General features: G+C 48.0%; 1 protein-coding gene across 2 annotated transcripts; it reads right to left on the bottom strand.

The window, feature by feature from the left end:
• Nucleotides 1-2315: 2315 nt before the first annotated feature.
• E2F4 (E2F transcription factor 4) lies at nucleotides 2316-14920 on the bottom strand. Of its 2 annotated transcripts, XM_081335705.1 has the most exons (10): nucleotides 14714-14920; nucleotides 12153-12262; nucleotides 11237-11398; nucleotides 9566-9609; nucleotides 9207-9268; nucleotides 7990-8272; nucleotides 6847-7038; nucleotides 5908-5955; nucleotides 5354-5398; nucleotides 2316-4961 (listed from the first exon to the last, which is right to left on the bottom strand). In XM_081335705.1, exons 1-10 carry the CDS (start codon nucleotides 14840-14842, stop codon nucleotides 4846-4848), a joined length of 1191 nt encoding a protein of 396 aa, XP_081191831.1. In that variant the 5' UTR covers nucleotides 14843-14920; the 3' UTR covers nucleotides 2316-4845. The 2 variants fall into 2 exon arrangements, with proteins under 2 accessions (XP_081191831.1, XP_081191832.1); XM_081335706.1 differs by lacking the exon at nucleotides 5908-5955.
• Between the last annotated feature and the right edge of the window lie 1383 nt (nucleotides 14921-16303).

Raw genomic sequence — 16303 nt, 5'->3', positions numbered from 1 at the left:
TTTCCGAGCCCCGGGCTGTTTCTCCGGCTGCAATTAAGCAGCTGAGGAGCCTTTGCGGGCTAGCCTCCCCTTTCCGCCCGATGGCTCCTCTCTGCTCCTTCCTGGAATTGCACGACGAGGCCCATCCCCTGCTTACGGCTGCCCAGCTCTTGGCCCTTGGTCAGAAGAAAGTGGGGCCGAGCAATCACCCCTTATTCAGACTGGCCAACAGCAGTGCTTTTTTGGTAAAAGAAAAAGGTGCTGGAACTCATACATGTCATACAACCTGCCTTGCTTACCCTACAAGGTTCCATCCAGAAAAGGTGCCGGAACTCCGTTCTGAGCGTTCTATGAGGAAAAAAGCCCTGGCCAACAGATGTGACTTCTGGCTGGACGGAGGAGCAAGACGAGCAGCTGCCTTGCTGGGTGCCAGTCACAGACCCTCCACAGGCTGCATTTAGGCTCTTTGCAGAGCGCTACAGGTGCCTCGCAGAGGCGTTCTCTCCTTGCCACAATCCTTTCAGGTCCTCCAGTCTTCCCAGTCCCGTACTGGAGCTGTTCCATTTTCCCCACCGTGGCTCTCTGGTCCTTGCTTGATGCTAAGACTCGCACAGCGGATGAATGCCGGTTCTGGGGTTTCCACTTCAGGAGAGGCTCCGCTGCCGATGACCTTGGAGATCCCAAATAGGTCAGCAATTTATAGCACCAAATTCCAACCCTGGCTTTTTCCAGTCCTGGACAACTGTCAAATTCAACGATATCCGTTAAAAAAAAAAGAAATACATTTTTTTTGTTTTTTGCCTTCAGAAATCGTGGGCGCTCCATCACTGGAGGTTTTTAAGAGGAGACCGGAGAGTTGCTTGTCTGAGATGGTATAGGTTCTCCTGCTTGAGCAGTGGGGGACTGGACTAGAAGACCTCCAAGGTCCCTTCCAGCTCCTATTCATCCTATCAGAACATGGGAAGAGGCATCAGCGAGGCAGACACTTCTCCTGACTCAAAAACGAAGGAAGAGATGATACGTCCTCTTCTAGCAGCACCACTTTGGGTTTTGCCAAATCACAAAGAGGAGGCAGAGGGAAATTTTGCTGTGTTTGGTATCCTTTAGTAGAGGTGGGAATGTTGTCCCTGGGAGATGGAGCAGGAACAATCACTGCATCCAGAAAATGTCAAGTGGGAGAGTCAATGACACAGGAAAATGTTGTTGTTAGCTGCGAAGTCGTGTCTGACCCATCGCGACCCTATGGACAACGTTCCTCCAGGCCTTCCTGTCCTCTACCATCTTCTGCAGTCCATTTAAGCTCACGCCTACTGCTTCAGTGACTCCATCCAGCCACCTCATTCTCTGTCGTCCCCTTCTTCTCTTGCCCTCAACCTTTCCCAGCATTAGGCTCTTCTCCATTGAGTCCTTCCTTCTCATTAGGTGGCCAAAGTATTTGAGTTTCAGCTTCAGGATCTGTCCTTCTAAAGAGCAGTCAGGGTTGATCTCCTCTAGGACTGACCGGTTTGATCGCCTTGCAGTCCAAGGGACTCGCAGGAGTCTTCTCCAGCACCAGAGTTCAAAGGCCTCAATTCTTTGGCGCTCAGCCTTTTTTATGGTCCGACTTTCACTGCCGTACATTGCAACTGGGAAGACCATAGCCTTGACTATACGCACTTTTGTTGGCAGGGTGATATCTCTGCTTTACAGAAAGATACCCTACCCCAAATAAACCATTATTTAGGGCAAGGGGTCTTCAAACCTGGCCCTTTTAGGACTTGTGGACTTCAACTCCCAGAATTACTCAGCCAGCATGCCTGGCTGAGGAATTCTGGGAGTTGAAGTCCACAAGTCCGAAAAGGGCCAAGTTTGAAGACCCCTAATTTAGGGAGAGTATTTTCCTGTGTTTCCTCTCCCCCACTTGATGTTTTCTGGATGCAATGATTGTTCCTGCTCCATCAACCAGAGGAGGAGTGTATTAAGGAGTGTATTTGTGTGTTTTCTAGAGATTGTTGGTCCTACACCAAACTGGACCCCAGATCTTGCGCTACGTTCAGTAGTTCAATTCTGGAATCCTTTTTAAGGGCTCGTATAGTTATTTCAATCCAAGCAGATGTCAGTTCTTTCATCTTTGTATGCTCCTTGTGTAGGATCCAGGGTTTTATTCCACTCCTGCCTTTTATCCGCAAGTATTTATAAGCTCACCTGGGACCCCAAAAAAGGCTACCTGAAAAGAGCCTGGCAGTCAGATGCCAAATCTTAAATAGTCTCCACTCAGGATATTTTGTATTTCAAAGATGGCAAATGTGCTATGGAGGGGTATGAACTGCATTCTTCGAAAACAACAGAGGCAGAAAGCTTTGGAAAGTTTGTTTATTCACTCAGGAAAAAAAAACTGTACAAATATTACAGGCAAGTCTCTTTTGCTGCAAAAAAGTATAAAAATAATCTTTTTATATGAATCAAAACTCATTTCTCTCCCTTCCCCACCCCAAGCGTTTCCTCTATGCATCCTTTGGGGATGTCATCTAAGGGGGGGGTCAGAGCACAAGAAGGTGAGAGCAAAGAGAAACGAAGGTTTGGCTGCTAAGCAAGAGCAGGCCCAACCACGTACAAAAAGCAGGGAGGGGATGCAATGAAGGCAGGCAAGAGTCCTATGACTCGCTGGGGAAAGCCACACAGCTGAAAGAACGGCTCAGAAACCCTGGAGATGGATCTGTGTCCTTCCCAGAGAGGTGAACAGGACTCCAGAGGTTTTTTGTTTTTTGAGATAGTCACCTGCCTGGAGGCAGAGACCGATGCTCCTAGGCTGGAGAAGCGAAAAGCAACATTCAGTTTCCTATCCAGAAAAAAACCTCAAAAGGTTTCTTCTCTGGACCCTTTAGGCCAGTGTTTTCAATCTCGGCAGCTTAAAGATGGGTGGACTTCAACTCTCAGAATTCCCCAGCCAGTATGGCTAGCTGGTGAATTCGGAAAGTTGAAGTCTACCCATCGTCTTAAAGCGCTCAAGGATTGAAATGGGTGGCTTTAGTCGGATTCTTAGAGAGACCACCCAGCTTTGCCTAGGTCTCCTTAAGGACAATAGAAACACATTCCCTGATTGGGTGGTGGTAGGAGGGGAGGAGAGATCAGGACCAGGCCTGCCCGCTCACGTGAACCCTTCCACAATACTAAGCGCACTTCATTCAGTCCCTTCAAAAAAGAGATTTTCAGCCAAGCAGTTCAGGGCCGGGATGCAAGAGAGCTCCCCCTTTGGATCTAAACCAGGGGTAGGCAACCTCGGCTCTTTTATGACTCATGGACTTCAACTCCCAGAATTCTTGAGCCAGGAATTCTGGGAGTTGAAGTCCATGAGTCATAAAAGAGCCAAGGTTGCCTACCCCTGATCTAAACCCTTCCCATCCCAGCAGCCGCACTGCAGGCAGTGGGCCTTTGTCAACTGGGGCGGCCCATGCGAAAGCCTGAGAATCGGGAAAGTGACATTCGGGGTTTGCACGTGGCGTAACCCAGATGCCGACGGGCGGTGAAAAGGATAAAGAGTTTTCAAGGGAGAGATGTTCAGAAGTGCAGAGGGGAGGATATAGGGGAGGCGAGGGCTCCTTCCATGTCCTTGACGGAGAGGCCAATGGTGCACACCAGAGAGAATGCGGGAAAGGGCAGCCCGTGGCTAGGTTCCAAAGAGAAGTCGGACTTCGTCAACAGGCCCGTCAACGTAATGCAGCTAGCAAATCACCAAGGGAAACAGCAGCCCCAGTGCATCCCCAAAAGCCCTATTCTAGCAGCTATGGAAGGAGGACACGCTATCGAGATAAGACTTTACTAGGGGGGGGAGGGGTGACCAAATCTCCTCCATCGGAGGCTCCCTATGGAGAAGGTCGGGGCCTTGAAAGAGAGAGAGAGAGAGACAAAGCCTCCCATTAGCCCCAGCCAGCTCTTCCCTTGCTGATGCAGCACAGCTGTAGACGGGCGCAACCCAGGACGAGGGTGCAAGAGGTTTTGTGTTGCCAGCAGCCTGAACTGTTTTGCGCACCCTTTAAAAATCATTTCTCCGTTTTGACTCTTTGGAGGAAAGTGACTGTGCAAAACTGGCACCTTAAAAACACGCGCGCACACGCACACACACGCACACACACACACACACGCACATATAAGTCTACACAGCCTAAAAGGAAAGGGCTTCGTGCTTCGTGTTAACAGATGGACCAGTAGGGTGACTTGAAACGCCACTTCTAAGCACAGAAAACCAATCCAGGGAGCGGCTGAAGACGCCCGCATTCCATCATGCCAAAAGCAGACAATTGCTAAAGAGAGAACGCCCGTCCTCTGAATTCTACAAACAAGCCAAAAGAGAGGTCAGAGGTGGATTTTCCTGAAGAAAAAAAAAAACCTACCTGGCTACGGTTTGGTTGTTCTGTTGGTAACCAGAAAGGAAGGAAGAAGGGGTGGGGGGGGGGAGATGCAAAGTGCCCCCAGCAGTGCAGGGATGCCCAAACAGGCTAGGGGAGGGGGAACTCAAGGAAGCGCTTTTGCTGTTCGTCAAGGTGCAACAGCAGGTGCCTGGGAAGGAGACCCACCCAGGATCCAAGTGAAAGGGCAGGACAGGACCAAGATTAGCCAAGGAAGAAGAAGAAGAAGAAGAAGAAGAAGAAGAAGAAGAAGAAGGAAAAAAAAAAGCTGGAGACGAGGCTCCCATCCTCGTTGGTTTTCAGTCTAGACCGGAGCAGCTCTTGTGTTTCACTCAAGCAGTAGCAGACAAAATAATCCAAAATGAAGACTTGGGTGGGGGGGCGGGGGGGCTTCCCCGCACATTCCCTCGAGACAGGTTTGCTTCTTTTTTAAAAAAATAAAAATAAATCCGTATCCCAAAGTCCATCCTGGCAGCCAAAGTCAGAGGTTAAGGATCGGGACATCGAAAAGGTCGCACACCCCTTCGCTCTCATCCAAGTTGTAGATGTAGTCGTGGTCTCCGGGAGGGGGGGAAAGGCGGAGTAAGGGAGCAAACACTGCCAGGGGGGGAGAGAAAAGGAGGCACTTAGGGAGGCCTGTGCCTCTGACTCAGGAATCCCACACCTTAGCCCAGGGGTAGGCAACCTCGGCTCTTTTATGACTCCTGGACTTCAACTCCCAGAATTCCTGAGCCAGCACAGCTGGCTCAGGAATTCTGAGAGTTGAAGTCCATGAGTCATAAAAGAGCCGAGGTTGCCTACCCCTGCCTTAGCCCAAGGCTTCTCAACCTTAGCCATTTTAAGACGGATGGACTACAATTCCCAGAAGTCCCCAGCCAGCCACGCTCAACTAAAACAAGGCAGATTTTTAGAGCTGCGCTCTCTAGTTTTCCCTGCTATCCTATGTGGCCTTACTCCAAACCTGTGAGTTGAAGAAATATGGTTCCTACCTTCAGATGACATCAGCTCTTCGAGCAACTCAGAATTCACAGACTCTACGGGAAGAATAAAAAAAAAAGAATGTGTGGCAAGTTTACGTGCTTGCGAAATACCTCCGTGCATATAACCCCAAAATTGATGGGTAATTCTTCCAGCCCAGCTCCTTCTATCTCGTGTCTCAATTCTCTCCTCTCTTGACTACATATGAGTAATTGGGTAGATTCTGCAGGCTCCCGCACGAGCAACATCAAAACAATGCCATTTTTAGCAGCTGCTGCTTCTTTCCCCCAGGGGTTTGCTGTATGAATGTAACCAAATGAAATATCCCTTTAGTAACACGTTTCAATGTTTTAATCTTTCGGCACGCAAAGTCCTCCTTACAAGCAGAAAACCAGCACCAGAGACCTAAGCCAAGAAAAGTGCTTCTTCCTGTTGCTATTCCACAAGAGCCCAACAGAGGGCCTTAATCAAGTCTGCTGAAAGTAGCCTGAACTTTTCTGAACTTCCAAAGAAAAAAAAAGGCAAAGCACAAACAAGGTCTGCTACAGGGACACTAACAACGCACCTCTGGTTGGCTCAAACATTTCTGAAAGCTCTTTGGGAAATTCCAGTACTGGAAAAAAAAAAGAACAAAGGTTGCACATCTTAAAGACCAATGCAATTGTTATGGCACAGGCCGGCTCTGTTTCCAACCTGTAGTCCTTCGGATGTTTGGGGCTGCAATTCGCCACAGGAATAAAGATAGGAATTCTGGAAACAGTAATCCCAACACGTACGGGAGCCCAGGTAGGGAAAAAGGCCAAGACAAAATTCCAGAAACTGCAGTCTGCTAAGAGTTCTTGTTTTTATGTCACTCAAAGATTCCCGTTGTCTACAGCAGTGTTACCCAACCTTTAAGACAGGAGTCTTCAAACTTGGCCCTTTTATGACTTGTGGACTTCAACTCCCAGCTTTTCTGGCTGAGGAATTCTGGGAGTTGAAGTCCACAAGTCATAAAAGGGCCAAGTTTGAAGACCCCTGCTTTAAGCTGGGTGGACTTCAAGTCCCGGAATTCAGGCTGGCGGGGGAATTCTAGGAGCTGAAGTCCACATATTTTAAAGCTGTCCTGGTTGGGGAAACACTTACCTACACAGCTCCTTTCTCCGATTATTCATCGCTTCCTCCATCTCTGCTTCATTTTAGCAGAACGTCTGAGAAAAGGAGCCAGTACGCACTGTCAAACGCGCCAATAGGCTTGAAACTAGGAACACCCCATCCATGTACAATGCAGGGGTCAGAGCCAAACAAACTCAGCCTCAGGGTCTGTCTATTCCAGGGGTAGGCCACCTCGGCTCTTTTATGACTCATGGACTTCAACTCCCAGAATTCCTGAGTCAGCATAGCTGACTCAGGAATTCTGGGAGTTGAAGTCCATGAGTCATAAAAGAGCCGAGGTGGCCTACCCCTGGTCTATTCGGATCCATCCTAACTGCCCACCCGAGAGCTGAAAGCCCAAAGCACTTACTTTCTGTGGGGAAGGATTTGTTTGTTTCAAAGGAGGTGAAGGAACTGGGTAGGACACAGCTGCTGTCCAGCAAGGCAGAGGACTGGAGGGGCTGCGTATCAAGCCCGGCCGGTGGGCTGGCTGGTACCGTCGAAGGGGTAAGCGAGTCCAACTCCTCGCTGCTTTTTGATTCTGCTGTCGGGTTGCCCGTCTCTGGAATGGGAAGACGGTCACAGAAAGATTAAAGATTGTTATTTAAACTTGCATGCCGCTCGATGATCTATCGTGCCAGATGGGATTCCGCACAGCTGGGGCAAAAACAGCTGGCACTCTCACAGCAACCGTCAGGAAATGTACTTTTAAGCTCTAATTCCTCTCTTGCAAAGAAACTCACAAGTTAGCACCTTCCCATTACGCTACGCCAGCCCAGGGGAGGCCATGTGGATATTCACTGCCTTGTCGCCAAAGGGTCGTTTTTAGCGCAGACGATGCTCCAAGCGGGGCTGTTAAAACAGGCTCCCGTCTCATTCACATTCCCAATTTCCAAAATGAATGTTTTTATTTTTAGAGCAGAATTCTGTTCCTTCTCTGGGAAAATCTCTCTGGAAGGGTTAGCTGACCTCATTCCGGCTCTTCTGATGGGGGAGCTGCCATCAAAATCTTGCCCGGGGGATCTTTCACGCCTAGGATGGCTGGCTTGGAATACGTCTGACTGCAAGCAGGGCAAGGAAGGGTTTGCATATTGGAACGCTTTTCCATAGAAGATTCCATTATTTCCGTTGGAGGAAAAAGGTAAGCACCCGCAATAAACCTACAACCCTTTTGCTCGATGGGTTTGTTTCCTCCTAAGAAAGGACACGGCATTGTGCGATTTCCATCCCAGATTCTGGCTACAGCAGAAATTCAGATAAGGGTTGTGCAGCAGCAAGTAAAACGGGGCAAGGACAAAGCGGAGCCAGCTAGGACAAAACCTAATTTTGATCCTTGATTTCATGTGATTATGCTTCTACAGAATTAATCTAATTTAATAGCGATCAGCCTCACCTTTTGAAGGTGCCCTGGGAGCAAACGTCCTGAGTCAGCAAACATAATAGCATGGCTACTGGTCCACTTTAAAATGTGCCTTTAAATTTAACGAATTTCACTCGTCCTTTTACAGCTCACCTGCCACAGTGGCCGGTTTGGGTACAGGAGGTCTGTGGTCTTGCGTGCTGTTGGGGACGGATGCAGGAGGGTGGGCACCGCTGGGAAGAGATGTCTCCTGGGAATGGGGAATGGATGGCTTCTTAGAGGGTGTGATTGGCTGGCACTGAATGAGGTCTTCAGGGGGCGGGACGGGAAGAACCACTGGAGGAGAGCTCCAAGCATCTTTATTTACTAGAAGAACATCAATGGAACCACTGCTACTCTTCAAGTGGATCTGGTACTTCCTCTGGCCATTTAAACCCTAGAGAGAAAGAAAAAGGAAGGTTGCACGGTGTGTGAAGTATATGGACAATATACGATGACGGTATTGGTGCAACGACATCACCTGAGGTCATCACAATTGGAGAAACACACAACGTTGCAAGGAAACCATGATGTCAGTATGGAATTCTTTCTCTATGTACAGGTGACCCCAAACCTTCTCCATCATCACTAAAGGAGAGGCCCCTCACAATTTGTTGAGCCCCACATCCAGACACATGCTTCTTGGATGAAAATAGCCTGGAGTGCCAAGCGGAATTGGGGGTGGGGGGTCAGCTCAGCACACTTCCAGGCACCTTAGAGCAAGCCATTGTTTTAACTAGAGACCGTAGGAAAGTTGAACATGAGATCTGCCCAGAATTGAATCCATCAAGACCTCTTAGGCCAGGGTTTCCCAACCTTAACATATTTTAAGATGCAAGGACTTCAACTCCCACACATCCCCAGCCAGGGGAACTCTGGGAGTTGAAGTCCATGTGTCTTCAAGTTGTTCCTTGTTGGGAAACCTTGCCTCCAGCCAAATAGATATTTCTACAACAGCAATATTTCCTCGGGAGTAATCCACAAGAGACTTCATGGGGATGGTGATTACAGAGTCGCTTTCTTTTTATCACTGTTTTCCCCCCCTTCCTGGTACCCATTTCCCCCCCCCTCTTAACTTTCTTCTCTTCCTTCTGCATCTTGATTCCCCGGACATCAAGCTAAATTGGACTGCTCTTGAATATATCTAACTATTATTCTTTCTGGAATACCATGTTTGATTGGTAACTTTTTGCAGAGGGCTTTCCCTTCTTCTGTTGTGCTTGTAACCTGTCGAATCGGTTTGGCTGCAAAAAGGCCCCCAATCACTGAAGCTGCTGCTCGCTCACTTGAAGAGAGATCTCTGCTAGCCATCTCCACACTTCTACACCCACCTCAGGGATGGGAACTTCTAGCTGAGTTCCTGACGGAGCTCGGATAGCCAGCAGGGTGTCTCCTGCAACGAGAGGCCAAAATGATGCATTCAGGAAACAGAGCTAAGTTGAGAGCAACACAAGATTATACATTCCGCGGCTCCTAACCCCAGCTGAGCACAACTGAGCACAATCAGTCCCTAATTGCCAGGACGTTTCTCCCCATTTTCCACACTTCCCAATTCTACCCAGAAGGCTAAAAAAAGCAAATCAAAGTTAAGTACATCCAGGGAAGAACTGATTCCTTGCAAAGACGTTGCAGAGGTGGAATTATATTAAACAGGCAGGATCCTAGGGATCACGTGACACACCCTCCTTACCTGGGAAGCACTTGCAGAGATCCTCGTCTGTCACATAGGCTAATGTTCCTGAAGTTAAGGGAAAAAGCAACCGCCTCTGGAATCCAGCAAGATCGTTCCCCCAGAGTATTTTTTTTTCTTTTTACAACCCTGTAATCCCTTTTTGTAGGGACGCGGTGGCTCAGTGGGTTAAGACAGTGAGCTTGTCGATCAGAAGGTCGGCAGTTTGGCAGGTCAAATCCCAAGTGCCGCGTAACAGAGTGAGCGCCTGTTACTCGTCCCAGCTTCTGCCAACCTAGCAGTTCGAAAGCACGTAAAAATGCAAGTAGAAAAACAGGGACCACTACGGTGGAAAGGTAACAGCGTTCCGTGCGCCTTTGGCGTCTAGTCATGCCGGCCACATGACCATGGAGACGTACTCGGACAAGCGCTGGCTCTTCGGCTTTGAAACGGAGATGAGCACCGGCCCCTAGAGTCGGAAACGACTAGCACGCATGTGCGGGGGAACCTTTACCTTTAATCCCTTTTTATTGGGGTGGAGACAGGGCGATTGAATGGAGCTGAGCATTTACTGTCAGGATGCCCTTCCTGATGCCTACACAGAGTTTGCAGCAGATATTTACTCTTTGTGCCTGGATAAACATCTGTCATTGCCTAAGACTAAACTCTTAGCCTTCTGAGTGGGAGGCAAGTGTATTAACGTCTAGGCCACTGTGTCACTCATTTCTTCCAATAGTATATAAAAAAAAAATCTTCCAGCATTTAGGACAGAGGTGAACAAGTTAGGATTCCAGGAGCTTTGCTCTTCAGCCTCCAGTTCCACCACATCACTGCTAGATTATGGGAATGCCATGGTTGAAAATCAGTAGTCATTTTCTGCCATTCCGAAATAGATACACACAATAAATGTAGCATACACCCTAAAAAGTTTCAATCCTGTTAAAAATTAATCATCCTTTTGTCCTACCCTCTCACCACCAATCCTGGAAAATTGGAGCCCAACCAGTTTGTATTGTTCATTGTGACTCTCCCCTGGAAATACACCAACGGGCCACCAACACAGGGGAAAAAAATAATCTAAGGAAGAACTAGGGCAGGGGTAGGCAACCTTGGCTCTTTTATGACTCGTGGACTTCAACTCCCAGAATTCCTAAGCCAGCCAAGCTGGCTCAGGAATTCTGGGAGTTGAAACCGAGTCATAAACGAGCCAAGGTTGCCTACCCCTGAACTAGGGCAAAATCAAAGCAGGGATAAGAGAAAGGATACTAATTTGCAACACAAGGAACACTATTATTTCACGCTATTAGGACAGTGGGATAAAAGAGCTTTTTCTAATTTGATGTTAGTGGTTTTTCTATAATCCTATGCAAATTAGGTTACCTGCCTAGAAACCTTTGTATCAGAAAATACTTAGCTTGCATAAAAAAAAATTGCCCTATGCAAATTGGCATAATCAATGATTTTCCGGTACTTTGTGTTCTTTTGCTGAAAAAGTTTCCAATGGCATTCAGACTGAGACTACAAATTCCAGAAATTCCCAGCCAACATGACTGAATTCTGGGCACTGCCACCCCAAATATCCAGGAAGAAGAACCGTAAAGTTAGGCCAGAGCAGAATCATCGGAAAGGATCTGCATTTTAGCCTCAAAGGAGCGAGAAAGCAAGAAGAACCAGAGTAGACTCAAAGGATATTCGTTGTTCTGTACGTCATCGGTGACATTTCTAATACTCTGCTGGACCCACATCTTTTGCTGTTCCAGCTCTCGCTCCCGATGCTCCAGATCCTCAATCTCTGCTTTCAATTCAATCAACTTGTGGGCAATTTCGCGGGTATTACAGCCAGGCCCAACACCTCTGACAAGAACGGGAAACAAGAGAAATCAAGGGATTGGTCTCCTCCACAATGTATTAAAGAGTCAGATATCAATGGCCGCCTTAACAACACCCGAGGCCTGCAGAAGTCATGGTGACCACAACACCTTCCAGGGTTTTTTTTTTTAGTTCTATCTTTTCCAAACAGAATTCAGTGACACGGTTATCGCACCTACGAGAGAACTCAAAGAGCCCCTTTCAATGTTCTTCTCTGCCTCATAATTTCCCGGGGGGGGGGGGCTTGGGGGGGGGAGAATCCCCTAAAAAAAGTCTCAAAAGTTCTCGTCCCTGGAAGATCAAGTACCTGCTCAAAGCAATAGGAGTGAGTGAACTCCATGATATTGATCCACAGTTACTCAGCAAAGCTACTGATAAAAGTTCTTCCACAGTGAAACATTCAGACACACACACATCCTCAGCTGCTTTTTGAAAAGGCAACGGGACTTTGGTTTTTCCTTGAGGAAGACATTTTGCTTCTCATGCGAGAAGCTTCTTCAGTTCTGACAGAAGCGAAACGTCTTCAAATAAGAACAAAGAAAGAAGGCCCAGTTGCCTTTTGAAAAAGCACCTTTGGGACAAGCATGACTGAGAAACTCCACAGACACCCCACAGCTGTTCAGAGAAACTGTTCTGCCTCTGATGCACACATATGACTGGCTAACAGTAGATGCAAATGCAGCCAGGATAGGACTTCCAATGGAAGCTAGCGTTAGGGTTTCCGTCTCCCACGACTCACTTCCACTGAATACTGTTCTTCGATTTCTTCTCGATTAGTCCAATGCCCTCAAGGACATTTGTAATATCATAAATACGTCTCTTTTGCCGCACTGCCAGAGTATCCGCTGCCTGCAAAGGCAAACAAACAAAAAGGAGGTGAGTTCAAAGGCACCAGAGTGTAAAAAATACCTGGACCATCACAACCCAAAAGCTATGTTAATTACATCATACCCTGTTTGTGAACTTTCTTAAGGACTCTGTCTCAATTGCTCAGGACAGTCTTGTTTTAAAACTGAAAAGTGCCGATCTGTTTTAGGAATGAGTATTGTGGTATGAAACTGTCAAAAGTTATCGCCAGATCTAACACTGTACAAAGCAGCTGCAACAGCCACAAAATGGAGCATCGTATACAAAAATGAACTATTGCTCAGATTAGACTAACGTGCTTACTGCTTTGTCAATTCATCAACAACGGTCGCTAGTCAAGAATGGCCCACAATCTTATTCCTTGGGCTTTCTATGTATTTGTTTGGATTCCATTTTAATTTGTTTCCAGCATAGTGGTGCAAATTTAATTCATTACTTGACATGGTTGAATCGTTTTTCTTTTATCCTGGCTAGGTATGTAGATACTGAAACGACAGTGAACTTTGACTTACTTTATTTTCCTGCAATAGATTAGATGAAAGTACCATCCTGTAGTGGCTATTCACAACACACTTTTCTATTAGTTGAAGCAGAATTACCCACAGATAAATAGAAATGTATAAGATTTCTAGATTAAATTTTTATGATGCCAAAGAACTGTTTTCACTACAAAAGTAACATAACTATGCTTTGGATCTGACTTCCTTAGAAGCTGCAAATGAATTTATTTCTAAATAAAACACACATCAGGGTTTGTGCTACCGTGATAATTTTAAGTGGCATGGTAACACTTCCTATCATTGTTTCCTTTTGGAATAATAAATACTGTCCAGAAACCACAAGTTGCTGCTATTTTAATTTATCCAACCTGTGGCCCTCCAGATTTGAACTGTAACTCTCAAGACCCAGCCAGCATGGCTATTGGCGAAGGAGGCTACAAGTTCAGCATCAAAAGGGCCACATTTCCCATCTATGATTCACATGGGGATTCAGTCATATATGTCACCCATGCTCTGTTGAACCCCAGCTGTGGTTCACAGTACAAGAAGCAACTTCCTGCCCAGGTTTTTGCTCTAGGTTTCCTATGTATGCTCCTGGGTAGGGAAAAAAAATCTACTCCCCTGCTACAACGTCTTCTTAATTTCAAGAAGCTTGGGACTCTTCGTTCCCATATAATGCAGCAGAATAAAAGATTTCTACGGAAAGTAAACCCTCCCAGCATGTACAGGAACCCAAAGCTCCTGCAAGTCCCGCCGTTCTTCCTCACCATTAGGAACCTCTTCTACCTGTAAGCAGGCTAAATATGGGCAACGGCTTTGCTGCTGCCCACCCATCCACACCATTCGGCTGAGGTTGTGGCTTGGCAAGCACGCAGGTGGCAGACGGGAGGTGTGGGAGAAAAGCGAAAGAAAGTTGCTCCCACCAGCTGGCAGAAGGGGGGAAAAGAACAAAAGCAAACGCCACTCCAGGGAGGATGCCACCCAGGCCCCACTGATGCTGGATGAGAGAGAAAGGAGCTATTTCTAGCAGGGCTACTAGATTCTGCAACAGCTTTGTTCCTTATGCCATCCATCTCGTAAATTTGCAGGATTCGTTTTTTCTCGCCATGTATATGTATACATCCGAACTAGACTGTCTGATTTCTGTGTCGTGTGTGTGTGTGTGTGTGTACATGCATAATCCTTTGTCACGTTTATGCAGTGTATATTGGAGGCGGTTGCCCTTTTGAGAGCTGAAGGCAATGAAGTTTCATTTTAATGTATGCCGATTAGTGTACATTTAAAGCGACAATAAAGTTATTATTCTATTCACTCACTGCAGGTAGAGATGGACTGAAGACCCCAAGCGCACCAGAGGTGTCGTTGCCCAGCCCGACAAATGACTTGAGTCACGCGCAAACAGAAGCCGTGTCAATATGACTAAACAGGGAACCTGTGCATGGGCGCACATGCATGCACACAGGAAAAAGCCACACGCCGGGCAAAAGATGCTGCTGCCCGACAGGCTGAGCCCGCTCCCCTGCTCTCCCAAGCACCCTCCGCTCCCTCGCCCGGCCTTGCACCAGCACCAAGCACCCCTTTCCAGGTTGCAGCGTCCTTCCCCCGGCCGCAGCGGATGGGACTTGTAGTCCTCGGCCTCCGAACTGGTGGGAGGGAGAGAAGACCGGCCAGCAAATCACACACACACACACACATACGTGTGCCTCCTCGGAGGCTGCGGCAGAGCCCCGGCCCGACCCTTTCCTGGCCGGGGAAGGCGTGAGAGCCCCCGCGCAGGATGATGGGCCTTGTAGTCCTGTCTCCTGCAGACTGCGGCCGGCGGCTCTCCCTGAGGAGGAGGAGGGAGGGAGGGAGCGGGGTGCTCTCCAGGCGCGGGTCCTGCCCTTCCTCGCCTCGCCCGCGACCCGCGACCCGCGCCTCCCGCTGGGCTCACCAGCTTCAGGTCGAGCACGCCGTCCTTGGCCTCCTGCAGCAGCGAGACGAACTTGGTGGTGAGCAGCCCCAGGCTCTTCTCGTGCCGGCTCGGCGCGCCCCCCGGCGGCTGCGGCCCGGGCTCCGCCATCCGGACGGCTCACACCTGCCGCCGCCGCCGCCGCCGGTGTGCGGATCCCAGCGCGCTGGCCTCCTCCGCCGCTTCCGGCCGCCGCGGGGCATGACGGGAGGGGAGGAGCGAGGGTCTCCATCTTGAGAGAGAGAGGGCGGGGCCTCGCGGTCCGCCTTCCCGCCCTCTTCTCGAAGCTCCGCCCCCTCCAACCAACCGGCTTTTCCGGATTGGCCTTGTCCTCTATTCCGCGGAGAGAGAGAGCGTTCTCTCTCTCTCTCTCTCTCTCTCTCTCTCAATCTCTCTCTCTCTAGCGACGCCTACTGGCCAAGAGACGAAAAGACCCGGTGGAGCCCTCCCTCTTTGCAATTCTTGATCGTGAAGAAACGAGCGTCTTGCTGGGTTGCAGAGTTCCCATAATCCCCAGCCAGCATGGATGCTTTGCAATAATACAGTTCTCATCATCCCCAGCCGGCATAGCCAAAGGCCTGTGGATTGCAAAGCTGAAGCCGAAAGGGCTTGACAAACTGAACTGGACAAAAGGCAGGACGAAAATAGAACAATCGTAGTTAAGAGTGTAGTAGTGGTTAAGTCCTGAGTTCTACCGTAGTCCCGCTTTAAGGACAAAGCCAGCTCGGTGACCTTGAGCCGGTCACTCTTAACCCCTTTGTAAATTTCCTCCCTTTTTATCAAGAGAAGAGAGAGGTGTCCTGCATTCTTTTACCGTATAAGTTGAAGATGCTTTTTTTTCCCTTCTCAGACAAAATAATTTAACCAACCTGAGTAGATAAAGCTCCAAAACAGAACCACACAATATGTGAATAAAGGTAGGTAAAATGAGGACCCAGATTGTTGGGGGCAATTAAGCTGACTTTGTAATAATGCCGCTTGGGTGTGTGTGTGAAAGCCCTAATAAGCAGGCATATACATAGAATGAAGGCTACTGCTAAGTTTGTAAAGCCGCCCTGAGTCTTCGGAGAAGGGCGGGATATAAATGGAATTAAAATATAAATAAATAAATAAATATTTTCAGTTAGGCCCTTTCTACATACCGGTACCTGTGTTATTTTCCACACCATTCTTAGCTCTCAAAACTCTGCTTCCCACCCAGAAATGCAGCAGAAATAATTAAGCTTGTGAATTGTTATGCCTAGAGTTATCTGGGAATTACGTTTCAGACGGTAACTTAATTGCACTGCTATCTACCAGCAGTCGGATACTAGACTTCCCTATCACTTGCAACTATCGATCTTCAAGTCAGCAGGAAGCGGAAAACATGCATGATAACAGAGACAGAGGGGGAGGGGAGAGGGAAGAGAGAGAGAGAATGCAAAACTCCAAGGACAGTGTTTAGGGAATAAGATACTGGATTTGTAAGATATTGCTATGTTTTAGAAATCTCTTTGGGGAAAGTATTGTTGCTATGTAATAGTTGCATATAAAGTATCACTTCTGCCCTGTTTATTTTTGCAACCTGAGTGT

Source organism: Vipera berus, assembly GCF_964194415.1.
Source record: "Vipera berus genome assembly, chromosome: 10".
In the NCBI taxonomy this organism is placed as follows: Eukaryota; Metazoa; Chordata; class Lepidosauria; order Squamata; family Viperidae; genus Vipera; species Vipera berus.
The sequence above is the reverse complement of the archived record's forward strand: the minus strand, read 5'-3'. Positions and strand labels throughout refer to the sequence as shown.

What these genes read in the sequence shown, in the direction of transcription:
- E2F4 (XM_081335705.1), bottom strand. Translation starts at nt 14,842, where the DNA reads ATGGCGGAGCCCGGGCCGCAGCCGCCGGGGGGCGCGCCGAGCCGGCAC. An exon ending in GCGTGCTCGACCTGAAGCTG is followed by an intron (nt 12,263 to 14,713) that starts GTGAGCCCAGCG and finishes TTGCCTTTGCAG; the next exon opens with GCAGCGGATACTCTGGCAGT. An exon ending in GATGACGTACAGAACAACGA is followed by an intron (nt 9,610 to 11,236) that starts ATATCCTTTGAG and finishes AACTTCAGGAAC; the next exon opens with ATTAGCCTATGTGACAGACG.